Raw genomic sequence first — 14,968 nt, 5'->3', positions numbered from 1 at the left:
AAAAGAACGTATATTTAAATCTAACCCTAGTGGCGCTATTTTATTTGTGGTCTGTTCTTTTCAGCTGCGCTGCTGAACTGGTGCAATAAGTTAAAGTGAGACAAGTATATGTTTTCTCACTCTAAGTTATTGCATCAGTTCAGGGCCCTGATTCTCGAAAATATATCGCATATGACATTTAGTGAAAAGCTATAGGCTGCGTTCCTTTTGGGCGCTTTAAGCGCTTATAAACGTCACTCTATCTTTCTTTCGCATTAAGCGATAAAGATAGAATGGCGCTTACAGCGCGTGAGCAAAAGGAACGCAGTCATAGTATACATGAACTATAACTTTTCACTAAATGTTGTATGCGATATATTTTCGAGAATCAGGGCCCAGCAGTGCAGAAAAGAACAGACCAATTGATTGACTGCCGGAAAATGCACAAATAATAGAGCAAAAAGTACAGAACCTGCACCACCACGTCCGCCAAATCTGGAATTTGGAACCTAGAAGCTCAAAACAAAAACAAGCGATGATCCAAGCGATGACATTAATAACATAATACACATATTAAGAATATATAAATTATTTTGTTTATACATATATAGATTACAAAGTTTTATTGTGAAGAAGCGAGTTGTGTTGATTATTGCAATACTGTGCAGTCTAGTGCAAGCTGAACATACCTCGACTGCTCTGTATAATGGTTCAACAGAAGTACAAACTTGTGGAACTTATAAATCTGATTGGTATATGCTCTTAAGGCCATTCTACAATAGCTGTAAGAATATGGCTGTAATGACTCTCGCAACCAGCGCGATTTGCGACGCGACACGCGATATGCGATCACGCTATCCAATGAGCGTACAGCTTTTCCGGAATACCAATACGCTCATTGGATATCGCTCGACGCATATCGTGTCGCGTCGCGCATCGCACTGGTCTGCGAGAGCCATAAGACTGTAAGACGCGAAATGAATTATTTTCATTCGCTGACAGCTCACGTTATAGCCTTACGCCATATTCTTACAGCTATTGTAGAGCCTTAAGAGCATACACCAATCAGATTCACGAATTTTACAATTTTAAACAGCTCTCTGCTGAACGCAACCTATATTTAATGATGCGATCTATTAGGCGCTGCAGATACTTTGAAGCGTTATTTAGACCAATCATGGCTTTTTTTAAACGCTTCAAAGCGTTTGTGGAGTCTAATGGATCCCACTCTAAATGGTTTACAAGGCCACGTCAAAAAGAATAACCTATGTATATAACCTTTGCGATTTGTGTGATATGTAGCTGTCAAAGCAATCAGCTGTTGTCACAGTCGACAAGTACAGGGATATTGAAATACCAATTTTTCAGGCAGTGATTAATGATTCAACATGACGTGCTAATCAAAGGATGAACTGTGTGAAATAAAATTTCCCATGCTTCGATCCCAAACGTCCAGTACATAATTGGAGTATTCAATTCTGTGCAGCTACTTTTTAATCATAGGGCATACAGGCGTGTAGTGTGTAATCTATGAATTTAGGCGTATTCAACAGAGTTAATCTCAAGGTGCTTATGCTCTAATTATAACATGTTTACTATCTAATTGAATATATTTACTTTCAGTTACACACAAGTAGTTTGCAGAAATAATTATATAAAATTTGAATAATTTTAAATCTTAATTTACATTCATTTGTAGTTATTATCTATAATTTGTATGCTTATATTTAAATTTATAATTATATTATGTACTGTTCTATGTCCTAAAAAAGGAGGAAGAGTTTGTAAAACTAATTATATCTTTTTTTTTTCAGGATTCCCAAGGAGGAATGTATTCAGAATGGGCTTCACTGAGTACCCTGATCCAGCAGGGCTCAGAGGAAAGTCAAAGTGTACTCGAAAAATTTCCCCCTGGTGCAGGGAGAGATGTAGCACTATCCATAGTACACCAACTTGCAGCTAATCTTGGTATTACCCAAGCAGGAGAGCCCAGTCCACTCTGCACTGATAAAGAAGTTCAATGGTGCATGGAAGTGATATGTTTTGGTTTGTCATTACCATTAGCTGAGCATGATACTGTCAGAGATTGTGTCAACATATACTGCGAGTGGCTGTCTGCGTTGTATTCCACACCCAAAGTTTCTGTGCCAGGACCGATCATAGATGATCCAAACTTCTATGCTAGAAAAATTATAAGCCATTTTCATAATTTATTCGTCCCAAGGAAAGGAGAAGGTATGATAGATATTGATTTTGCTTTTTATTGTTTTGTCTACAATTAATCTGCTTTTCGATAATGTCCGTGTTTTCTTTCCCAAAGTCTGGCCTTTTTTATATCAGGATCTAGGTAATTTCACAGTGTCAAGCATAGTTTTTTTGATACGCATATTTATCACAAGACTGATTCATCGATAGATTGATATTCACAGTATTGAAGCTCTATGAATGTTTAGGTACAGATACAATAAATCGACAGGCTGTTCTGTGTCATCGAGTATTAAGGACTTTACAGCAGATTGCAAGAGGCCCGGCAACTTTGGAAAGAGAAACATGGGAGAGTCTGCTGTTGTTTCTCATTGGTATCAATGATGCATTACTGGCACCACCGGCGACTAGAGAAGATGCAGGAGAACAGCTCTGCGAAAGAGTGCTTGGTGTATTGTTGGAAGTACGTAAATATAGAAGTGGTCAATTCTGTAAATACATTAGTGTTAACAATGACTGTACACTAACAAAATGTTTTTCTGTTTTCCAGGTATGGCTAGTATCCTGCGAACGCAGTTTTCCATCACCTCCCTTATGGCGCACGTTACGAGAATCTTGCTTGCGATGGCGTCACAGATTAGCTTTGGTGGAACAATGGAATCGCGTGTGTCTCGCCCTTACGGCAAGACTACTGCAGATCATGTATGGGCCAATGTTCCCTGAATTAAAGATCAGTATGTATCTTTAAATTTGGATTCTTTGCATCCCATTAACTCAAGTGTAAATTAAATTTTAAATATATCATTATTCATAATTAGAGGACATAAGAGTGATTCCAAAAATTTCAGTCTATGCACAATTAAACAGTACAGTTTACATCTTAAAATAAACTATATTGTTGCATATGGATAATTTAACTCTCAGTATAATGAAAGTTTGATATTATACAGATGCATGTATAATTTGTTAAAAATTCATGTTAACAGGTGAGGAAGACACACAACTTGTACCACCTACTATGCCGGACGAAGCTGTAGCGCAAGCATGGTACAGAATGCTGCGTACTATTGGCGATCCCGTGGATCTGTGTAGACCCGCCATTGTGTCGCAAACGCAAGCATTTTTACAATACGCTATTGCCAGTCCAAATGTTATAGATCCGTGCCAACATCCATGTCTGCAGAGTTTGCCACAGATATTTCTGAAAGCTATAAAAGGCATAGCGGGTCAAGTTGACGCCTTTCTCGGTAAGTCAAAGATTCCAATTTGAGCGAACATCTTGTTGTAATTTACTGGAGAACATATATATAATTAAATACTTGTAAATTATTGTAATAACAAGACAAAAAATTGTATATTTTTTCTACGACCTCTCTCACATCTATGAGACTTGCACACGTGTTGTTGGTTTGGTCACGTTATATTGGTGGTGGTTGCACATACTGTCACGAATGTTTTAGGAGTTTCACAGGCATGTTGCTGGGAGGAATGTTGTGTATCCAACGTTGCGTCGGGAAATAATAGCACAGGAAGTGGGGGTGTCGGATGGGATAGGTCGAGCAGCAAGGATCAGCCTCAACCTTCCCCTACACCCCCAACGCAACGCAGACTTGCCAAAAGTTTCAGTGTCACTCCCTCTGCGGTTACTAAGGGTACTTTCAGTGCAATCTCTCGCTAATACTCAATCTATTTTGTCAATTATTTCCTTCACAAAGATTCAAAGTCACAGATATTGTAGTCATTGCACACCCATTTCTGTATTATATTTTACTCTCTTACTGTGTATAAAGTTACTATATTTCTTACACTATGTTATAATGATAGTATAGGCAAACTGCAGATATTTGTGCAAAAAATGCCTTTTCTATCTTAGAAAGTTGGATTTTATATATCTCCATGATATGAAACATGTTTTAATTTTGGTCCCACTCTAGTTATTTTCTATCGAAATATATATTAACATAAACATCCGCAGTCTAATTGTAAGATGATATGAAACGCTAGTTACGATTGTTTGTATTGAATCCTTTAGTAAAATTAAACTTTGATATTTTATAGCTAAAATTTGGTAGTATTGAAGTATGAAATTACATATATGTATGATAATAAGAAAACACTTCATAGGAATTCCGAAAGCGTCATTAATTGGATTAACAACAAGCCGCGTAATCAGTACACCACCGATGCTGATATCTAATTCTGGGCCATCGTCTGCTTCGAGTACAACATGTAATATTGTTTTTCTGAGTTTGTAGTTGAGTCATTACGAAGATCGCGATCATATTACAATTATAATTTTACAGCTATGACTTCACTTGGCCAAGACATCAGACCTCCTTTAGCCCCAGGACGTCCTAAGTGTAATAGTATACTACATCTTTTTGGGGAATGGTTATTCGAAGCTGCGTTTATCGGCACTGAGGGTTGGTCACAAAATTTACCGCGTAAGTATCTTTAATGACGAAGCATTATCTTATGAAGCATATCTTTCGAAGCATATCTTATACTACAAATACATTATATGCAATTGTAATATCATAGAACCATCGGGTGCCTCGAAACGTCCATCTTCAGTGCTTGTAGACGGACCAAGTTCGTTGCAAGAAACCGTAAATGACGTACCATCGACGCTCTGCATAGATCGCTATGAGTCAGGCAGAGCGGAGGCATTGGGCGCTCTATGTAGAATTTTTTGCGCTAAGAAAACAGGCGAAGAGATCTTACCTGTATACTTAGCCAGATTTTATCAAGCGATGTATCATGGTCTCAAGGTGAACGAGGTATGTCATCGATATTAATTCTTATGATTTAGAGGTATATAATTTACTTTATTTGTTTTCCGGATTTGGACCGCGTCTTCTTTGTGTATAGTTCCGATGTTTCGTGAACATTCACTTCTTCAGAGAGTAAATCTAAAACAGACCTGAAATTGTTTCACGTCGCCCTGCTTCCTGAAGAAGTGAACTAAGATGTTCACGAAACGTCGAGATCATACACAAAAAAATCCGGAAAATAGGTAAAGTATTGACATTTCCTGACATCAGGAAAGCCTAAAATATCAGATATATAATTTGTTTATATAATTATTTTATTTATCTCTAGTCGCGCGAATGTGGCGAAACGTTGGCGAGTATTTTGTTAAATTCAGCCGACTTGTTTCGCCTCGATTTAAACGGCATACAAGTATTGGTACCGGCCGTATTATCCGCCTTGGAAGTCGTCCTACCGGAGAAAGACTTGAAACTGAGATCCAACTTAGTGTCAAAGCCGGATTTAAGAAGAGCGTCGATACATTTATTGATATCGATGTTAACGTTGCCCCTGCACTTTCAGGTACGAAACTTGAATAAAAATATCGATTTGGATAATTTAAGATATGAATGTTTTATTCTTGTAGAATCTCGCCATCAAGGAACTTCCGATATTCCCAGGAACAAATTCATCCGAGAAAACTCCCATAACGTTTATACAATTAAAATCGAGATTGATGAATTTGCTCATAAATGCTTTACAAGTGGAGACCGATCCTCAGAATACACATATGCTGTTAGGTAAGATACTGAAAAAAAAAACAAACGATATGCCATTCACTAAGAATACTTATAATCTAATTCTCGCTTTTCTAATATATATTTTTATCCGGAACGCGTGGATGAAAGCTATGTAAACAATTTTTCTAGGGGCTCTTTTACTGAGTGTACAAGATTCTGCAGAAGCGGAAGAAGTAGAACAAGTCACGCAACCAGACGTCGTGGCGAATGACTCCACCACCAATTTATTATCCTCAGGTTTGTCCCGAATATTAATAAAATGTTAGCTTGCATTTAATTGAATACACTGTTCTGAGTTACCTCTAGTATCATTCAATTCCTGTTTGTGTCTAAATTTGATGAATAACTATGATATCATAGGCGTTATTTTTTATATGTTACATATATTACGTGACAAAGCAATATTTTCTTTGAATTGTGACGAATTCATGATGCTCGTATAGAGCGCGTCAGGAAACATTATTTATTTTATAACGCCTATGAGCATGATTGGCCTCTTTTTGACGCCAATGAAATAGCAAAGTCCCAATTATATCGCTACTTTATCTAATACGGCAATCTTTCATTAACATTTATCAAAAGCTTTTGAATGGGAGTAACTCAGTATGATGATGCAATATTGAAATTACAATGCTTCAATATCACCTCTCATCGTATCAGCTTTACACGTGCTTATATACAAAATGTTAATTTTTATTATATTACGAGTTGTGTTCTGTTGTGCAATTTTCGCCATTGTATCGTCTTATCATCGCTTAATAGTCACCAGCGATTCAGCCAGTCAAATAAGTATATCCAGTGATCAGCGATCAATTGGCGATGCCTCTGATATTGCGACTCTTCAAGAGGAATGCATTGCATTCGGTAAATACAAATATTGTTTATCTTGCTACACACGCTCATAAAAAAATCGCATTTGAGGACATTTGTAGAGTGTGAATTTTGTTTCGTGCTTGTCGTTTATGTTTTTGTCATTACATTCAAAGTTCAAAAATATGCAAATTACTCCATCTCTCACGGAGAAAACCTCCCAAGGCTAGACTCTTAAATTAGAAATAAAATGTTTGATATGGAAATATTAAATTTATAGTAATTTTTACATAATAAACAATTAAAATTAACCACTATTATTTAAAACCTGATTATATAAAAATTATATATATATCTTCCTTAAGAAATCTAACTTCAAGAGGTTTTCTGCAAAAGGTGTGAGACACCCTGTGTATATATCCTACTTAGGATTTATCACATATTAGTGTGTCTTAAGTACTTAAAAAAATATATTCATACAGAGAATATACACTAAATACATTATATTTTAAATATAGACTCAATGACTAAACAGTAGGTATATTTTTGCAGACTCCGCGCACGCTCTTTTCGTACGCGCTACATACTTTGTGTGTCATTGTTTGATTTCATCGTGGAAGACTGACTTGAATATCTCTCTAGCAGCGTTAGAGATGCTGTCAGGATTAGCACGCACACGTATTCGCGAAACAGGTAACAAGAATTGAATATAATAGTGTGATTTAACAATTTGCCCTATTATATACATAACAATGTAGTCATATACTTATCTCTGTCTTATAAATCAATATAGTCATATATTTATTTTTGTCAAATAATTTTACATGCAGCGAGGAAGCTTACAGGTCTGATACTAATTAAGAATCAGAAACTCAATAGACATACGCTTTAGAACAGTGCGTGTCAGATTGTTGTATTTCTTACAGATGCACTAGAATGCAAAAGAGCAGTGAAATGGTTGTGCGACTACATTGCGTATCAATGTTGGCGTCCACCTCCGGCGCATTCTAAGGATCTCCATTCTTCCATCGTTGCAGCATTTAGTTGCTTGACAACTTGGTTGACCGCGCATCCACAATTATTACAGGTATGTCCATTGTCCTTAGAAATGATTTGCGAAATTGCCTCATTGAGGCAATCGTGAGTATACGTTTGTTTTTATTTCTTATCGAAGGACAAAGACTGTCTGACCACAGTATTAGAAGTCGTTGAACTCGGAGTGTCCGGCACTAAGAGCGTTGGAAAACCAGGTGAACCCATTAAAATGAAGGATGAAAAAGAACTGAAGCCTGCGTCCATGCGTGTAAGAGATGCCGCTGACGCGCTTCTCACTATTCTGTTAGAACAGGTTTGTACATATAGTCTAACAGATTGTGTATAGAAGAAATATTCTTATTCTAATTATAATATCGGTATCATTGCCATCAACTCTTTATAGATTTCTCAGTAGCCCTCAAATCGATACTAATAAACTTTATTTTTCACTGCTTTATTTTTCTCCAGTTCACAATTATCTTTTCTTTTGCAGGTCGGCTATTTTCCAAGTGCTTGCGGAGCGCAATCGCTCTCGTCGTTATTGGACGAAGTTTCATTACTTCGACACTGCAACAGCTGGACTGGTGGACGTGTGGCCCGGCAAGCGGCCGTGGAGAGATTTCGTTACTTCGTTTCTGAGAATGCAATAGTACTAGCTCTGTTAGAGGAGCCTCTAGGAAATGATCAAGATCCTCAACCGACCGTGACAGTTCTGATCCGCGGACCATTCGGCAGACACGCGTGGACGATGCAGCTGCGTCATTTACCGCGTCACCGGTCCAGCATCAGAAGCATTAATAGCAATCCTGGCAGACCGTTGCCATTGGCTGAGGCCGCTCCAAGAACAGACTATAAGCCAAGATTCTTCCCAGATAATGTAGATCGCATTCCCCATTGTAAAGTGTAAGTAAATTGATCTTGCACTATAAAGTTTCAATCCATCTAGAACTTAAACTCCATCTGCTTAATTAGCAACAAGTTTCTTCTCCTTTTTCTTTTTTCTTTTCTATTTTTCTATTTAAGTTCTTCGATTGTTTTGGTTAATAAATATTATTAAATTTTTATCTAATATATTTAGTATTTTCTGTGTGTGTTTTCTTATATTTTTATATTCTTGTCTTCTTATATTCTTGTCTTCTTATATTCTTTCGAAAGCTCGAACTTTATCGCGTCTTTATATAGCGTCTATTAACTGTTTCATCAAAATTGATAATATTTTATCGTGTTTTTACTCACATATGTTAGATACATCCGATAGATACTTTATCTCTTCTTACATCATTTAGCATATCAATCCATCTTTAATCTATACGGCGGTATTTTATCAAAATGGATTAGTAGTATTTAAAGAATTTAAAGTGTCAAAATGAATTAGTAGTTTAGTAGTGTTAAAATATACAAACTATATTTATTTGAAAATTGATATTAATATCTATTTGAATTAGTCCGTATTTATTGAATTTTACACATACACACACACACACACACACACACATATATTATTATTATTAATATTTATTCATGATATATTCAGGGACGAATCAATACCAAGTCTTGAGGCAGTTATGAGTGACAACGACGCCGTACGAAATGAACACCAAATTCTTGCACAACTCTTAGAGCGCCAAATAACGCTCGAGACCAAATATGACAATGGTAATGTAAAAAATACGGAAGAGAAGAGCGACGAGTGCGTGCCACCGCAGATCTGTCATGAATTTCAAACGGCACGTCTGTTCTTGAGCCATTTTGGCTTCTTAAATATGGAACCTAAGGAAAATGAGGAGTCTAGAGATAGCGGTCTTATTGCTTTAGATCCAACTATTCCCGGATTTTGCATAGATTTGGAAACATTAGATAACATTAGTCCACGAACATGTGATACCGTTCATATATTTTATGTAAAAGCAGGTCAGAAATCTGCATCGGAAATATTATCAAATGTGGTAAGATGTTGCTTATCTTATATATCAGTTATATCTAATCGTTATTCATCTTTTAAGGCTCCTGGCCCCTCGCATTGTCTATCTCTTTTTAATGACGTCAGAATTATAAAAGTTAGGAAAATAACTGTCACTATTTCAATGTATTTCGCAAGAATTTTTAGCATACATTTTCTCGCTTCTGACGTCATTAAAAAGAGATAGACAATGGGCGCGTTCAGCGAAAAAAACGCTCAGTGAGCAATCAGCGATTATTGGTTCTTACTGCTAGATCCCTAAATCTAGACCAATTACATTGACGAATTACTCAACTGTTGAGTTTGCTGAACGCACCCAATGCGAGGGACCAGCAGTCTTAAGGGGATGCTGAAGCTGAAAACTTTACCGACAGAACACTGACATTTTTCTGCAAAATTTACATCGTATTGGTTACACAGAATTACAAATGCTTTTTCGCAATGAAAGTATGTGCAAAAATAAATAGGAGCATTGCTCGATATGTAACGAAAACGAACCAAAAATTTTTAATGTAAAATCTCAAGCTGTCAGTTAGCGCAATATTTGCCTAATCCAAAAGTTCCGCAACTTGTATACACCGAAAGTGTGGATGCTCCAAACAAATAAATTTTGAAGAACATTGTTCTACCTTTGCATCTATATTTGGAAGCTTAAGAATATCGAAAAAGTTTGCAGAAAGATTTCTACACATATATGGTTAGATTTTCCGTTGAATATGATAAAACAAAGCAATACACATTCATGCAAGTTCTGTATATACAAGAAATACGAAAAGGATAGCGTAATTATATTAGTGACGATTGTCTCTGCATTATTGACATTGTTCGAATTCGTCATCGACTCCAGCATTCCCTTAGGAAAAAAGTTCTTAAATGCTTTTTTATTAGATCAATAATGAATGATTGATGAGTTATACATTAAAGCCATATTGAAATAGCCTTTTATTTGATTTCAAATATTTGACTGATTGGTTCAATTACTAAGAGTTCAATCTCTCTAACAGTTATTTTTCACTAATTATTAAAATTACTACTTACGACAAAATATGACAAAATACGATATTATAATCAGGATATGAAAGATATATCTTGTACATATACTTTATCGATTTATTTTTTACAATTTATTATTTTTATATTTACAGCTGCATGAGGAAAATGTATCGCCGAACTTTTTGGAGTTTTTAAGTTCTCTCGGCTGGGCCGTTTCTGTGTCTGCTCATGCAGGCTGGACCGGTCATGTATCCACCTCTTGGAGGGCAACGGCGCAGGTGAACGTGCCGCAACCGGCTCATAGCAATCACGGCGGAGCGCTTTATAATGGCGACACGCACGTGTTGTACTGGGCCGACGTAAGTTCAGAAATTGCATTTGTGGTACCTACTCAATCGTATCTCATGGCCAGCTCGGACTCACTAGAAGAGACTAGCAGTTATAGCAGCGATATTAGTAGTGGTCAAGGTAATATTTAAAAGTAGAAAACATTGTTAAAGAATACAATATGATATAAATCGTATACTTAGCCGCACTGATAAGATACCGAATCTTTTTTTCTTCATAGTGCCACACGATTTAAGTCCCATCTTGTGCAATGAATATTGCGCAATTGTGTGAATAAGAACGTGATTAATATCTTGAGTATTGTAATAGCTTTGTGTATTATATTGCAGCATGGTTCGAACGAAGTATCAGTGAAAGCACGGATACTCGGATCTCTGGTGTATCACAAAATACAACGCAGACTTCAAGAGCGATGTCACTCGACTTGGAAAAACAACCGTCGAGTTTGTCGGGAATAGGCCCGACAAATTCGTCAAGTGCGGATCCTATTAAACCAAGAAGATCGACGAAACAGGCTCTACCATTGCAAACTAATACAAAAATTATGGTTGTGTGGTTGGAGAGTTTAGAAGATCATATCCAATTTCCGATTGGTTCGTTAGTTTTTCTCTTAATACGGTCAATATAAAGAATATCTATTATAGATGGTTTTTCAAGAATTTTTCGAACTATGTAGGTGATCTGCTCCCTGCCACTTGTACTGGATTGGAGCAATCGAGGATAACGCAAGCTACCGATGTACAAGTTATTTTTTTACAAGCTCTTGCTAGTGGTTTAATGCGGGTCAGATTGCAGGGACCAGTTTCTAGAATAAATCTAGCAACACCTCTAATTGATGGTATGGTAGTGTCGAGAAGAGTCTTGGGAACACTAGTTAGGCAAACAACTCTTAATATGGGACGCAGAAAAAGACTTGATAACGATAGGTATAAAATTGATTATTTCTTATGTGTTTCTTTCATGATATTTTATTCCGATAAAATTTTATGATTTCATAAACTTCTCTACGTTCTACAGTTATCATCCACCGCATGTGCGAAGACGCTTGAAAATTCAAGAGATGGTACAGAAATATAAGAGAAATCTGACAGATCCAGAATTGTTAACGCTTTTATTTAGCAGTACTCAGACTTATCGAGCATAAATAAGTCTTTTCGAGAATCTCGAATGAACTTAAGGAAAAAGGCAATTTGATAACATTATTGCAAGTTTATGCGATCGTTCGGAACGACACAATGTCCTACATCATATGTTTTAATACAAGTATTACACATAAAATTCTGCATCTTAATCATTATTTTATTACTCGTTAAATCGGTATTGTAGATAGCGCTGTAAGATATAAATTATATTCATACTTCATAATCAAATAATTACTTCAATATAAAATAATTAAATGTATCATTAAATTAATTTATTATATCTATAATAATATATATGTATATGTATTCTATACACATCCTCTGTATTGCATAATTCTTCTAATGAACTATTCCACAGATCTTACAGATTGTTCTACCGACAATCAATTACGTATTCAACATTGCCATTGTTCTACCTGTCTTTGGTTACGCAAGCAAGAATTAAAATTTTTCTCCATACATACATTATATGATTACCGTAAATATTAGCATGCTTCTTGTATATAGGATTATAAGAATATCACGATAAGAAATCTGTTCGATAAATTAATTAAAGGATCACTTGCCTCGTATCTGCTCTGGGGTCAATTTCAGATATATTGATTAATAAATGAAACGTTTCACACATGGTTCTACGACTTAAAACGATAAATAACGATTCTACTGATAAATATTCAAAGTCTTTACAAAAATAACAAAAGTACGTTGGAAAAGAGAATTTTTGTTTTATTATTATCTTTTATTTTAATAATCAATGAAGTGGAACTTTATAAAGCATCGTTTCATAATACGATCAGATCATGTAGCGATTTTTATATAATACCATACTATTACGAAATTATTGACTGCGCGTAAATTATCTGACACTGTTTAATTATCCTTTTTGGAAAAATATTCTGTTTTCTTGCATCATTCATTATATCTTCAATTCAATGCTTATCTGCTTCATGTATTTTACATACATTCGATATCTGTACTTACACTACGATTCTATCAGTCAACAAGTCAAACAGGAATGACTATATAATTTTTTTCTACTTTTCATTATCGCGGTTGCAATAAAACGTTCTCTCCATTTTTCGACAATGAAATCACATCTATATTAGGAAGACGCCTAAGTGTTACGCAAACATGTATATCTATTATTATATTATTCTATTATTATTATTATATCTATTATTATTATATCTATTATTATTGTTAATTTTACATCATTTATGACATTGCTATTATTGAAACATATATTTATACAATATAAAGGAATTATCACTTTTTAAATATTTGTTCTTTTATTGCAAAATGTATTCTTATATTCAAATTGGAGGAAATTCTGCGCGTTATCTTTGGAAAATATTCATAAAATGAATTATAATTTAACGGTGACTTGTCTTTTAGACTCAGTAATTCAACACCGTCGCAGAACTAATACGATTACCGAAATCCGAAAATTGATAAATGAAAAATAAACTTCGAAACTTATACTTTCCGAAAAATCTCTTATATAATCCAACAATTATGACTAAAGAAAAATGAATTCGTCAAAGATTGAGTCATATATCCAATCAAGGAAAAAATCGACCACAAGTACAAACTCCTCACCGAATGTATAAATAAATTCTATCTTCGTAGATGCGAGACATCTTGTACGTTACGTAACGATGGTACATCTATTTATTTCCCAATTCTGCAGCGCGACAGTCACATATAACATGCTCGCGCACGATTACTGATTTAAGTTAAAAATATTTGTCCTCTTTGTGTTCATGTAACAGTCAGTTAAGATACGAAGATTCCTATCTAAGTGAGCAAGCGAAACAGTCGAACGCATACAATGACTCATGTCTCATCTAAAAGCGATGTATCATTGTCCATTTAACGCGCGCAACGCGCAGCGCGGAACGCGTGAATCTATTGTCTGAATTCAGCGCGTTTCGTGTTACTGTACGCTTTCAATGTCCCGCTGTTATTTTCACCACGTTGACTTAACGACTGAGTATACGCGTTCACGGCAATGAAATGCGGCGAACGAATGCTGCTTTGTAATAACACTTCAATTATTACAAAGTATTATTCTTATCATCGATGTGTCTATTAATGTAAACAAGTGTTCTGTCACTTTTTCGTACAAATATACAATTATACAGGACACTATTATTTTTTTTCGAAATTATTCTTAACGGTGAGAAGAAGATTGAGTACAATTTAATAAACTCTATGATTTACTTATATAAATTAATCCTTCAGTCGCCGTGTAAACTTCACAGTTGCATTTTAATATTAATGATAAAGAAAGGAGAAAAATTAGAAAAAAGTTCTTATTTAAGAGAACAAAAATCAGTTTAAGAGAACATAAACGTATTAAAACTGTTTTTTCAAAAATTGAAATTTTTTTCAACATATACTATATTTTTATTTCCTGATATATTTTTCTTTCACGATAACTGAAAGTTAAGATAATATATCTTATGTAATAAATATATCAATTTATTAGAAAATATCTTTAGTTCTTCAAGACACTTTAAATTCATTATCTCTAATCATTCATATCGATCCCGACATTTCCGTTCATGATATAATTGTGATTGGTGAGAGGGTTATGCGTTTATGATACAATTTCGGTGTTACACGCAGCACATTTCCAAGTGATAAGTTGTTTGCTTTTGCCTTAATAAGGAAGTCGAGTAATGCGGTAGTCTCTCTTATCAGATTCATTGACAATGACAAGCAAATTCACTACATCGAGTATTAAATATTATATATATGCTTACATATCGATGCAAGTTATTAGTCGAATGAAAATGCCGACGATATAGATAATATGTTTGTTTCTGGCCGAAACAATTCTCAGACTCGTTCTGAAAATATATTTTACATAAAGTTTTACAGTTTTAAAGTTCCACAACTTGAAACAGTATGTATTGAGTAGGAGTGACAAACTTTTCTGT

At 35.2% G+C, this 14,968-nt stretch overlaps 1 protein-coding gene across 6 annotated transcripts; it reads left to right on the top strand.

Moving 5' to 3' along the window:
- The first annotated feature begins 1,220 nt into the window (after positions 1-1,220).
- On the top strand, positions 1,221-13,301 carry LOC116844527 (ral GTPase-activating protein subunit beta). 6 transcript variants are annotated; one of them, XM_032816152.1, is made up of 24 exons: positions 1,221-1,545; positions 1,794-2,214; positions 2,300-2,326; positions 2,433-2,647; positions 2,735-2,918; positions 3,171-3,431; positions 3,645-3,836; positions 4,309-4,413; positions 4,488-4,628; positions 4,726-4,964; positions 5,287-5,517; positions 5,582-5,735; positions 5,865-5,972; positions 6,498-6,599; positions 7,098-7,238; positions 7,376-7,390; positions 7,472-7,632; positions 7,720-7,893; positions 8,074-8,483; positions 9,115-9,526; positions 10,686-11,001; positions 11,211-11,474; positions 11,558-11,807; positions 11,899-13,301. In XM_032816152.1, exons 1-24 carry the CDS (start codon positions 1,510-1,512, stop codon positions 12,023-12,025), a joined length of 4,686 nt encoding a protein of 1,561 aa, XP_032672043.1. In that variant the 5' UTR covers positions 1,221-1,509; the 3' UTR covers positions 12,026-13,301. The 6 variants fall into 6 exon arrangements, with proteins under 6 accessions (XP_032672043.1, XP_032672046.1, XP_032672048.1 ...); XM_032816155.1 differs by lacking the exon at positions 2,300-2,326 and having other exon boundaries at positions 1,222-1,545; XM_032816157.1 differs by lacking the exon at positions 7,376-7,390 and having other exon boundaries at positions 1,222-1,545.
- The last annotated feature ends 1,667 nt before the right edge of the window (positions 13,302-14,968 follow it).

The sequence above is a fragment of the Odontomachus brunneus genome, unplaced genomic scaffold (assembly GCF_010583005.1).
Source record: "Odontomachus brunneus isolate Ranch 3 - 2012 unplaced genomic scaffold, Obru_v1 Obru_scaffold_042, whole genome shotgun sequence".
Taxonomy (NCBI): domain Eukaryota; kingdom Metazoa; phylum Arthropoda; class Insecta; order Hymenoptera; family Formicidae; genus Odontomachus; species Odontomachus brunneus.
This window is presented reverse-complemented; position numbering and strand designations above follow the sequence as displayed.

Excerpts from the sequence above, each read along its gene's own strand:
- LOC116844527 (XM_032816152.1), top strand. The coding sequence starts at position 1,510 with ATGAATTTAGGCGTATTCAACAGAGTTAATCTCAAG. Across the intron at positions 4,414-4,487 it reads GTCTGCTTCGAGTACAACAT|CTATGACTTCACTTGGCCAA; the intron begins GTAATATTGTTT and ends ATAATTTTACAG. Across the intron at positions 4,629-4,725 it reads TTGGTCACAAAATTTACCGC|AACCATCGGGTGCCTCGAAA; the intron begins GTAAGTATCTTT and ends GTAATATCATAG.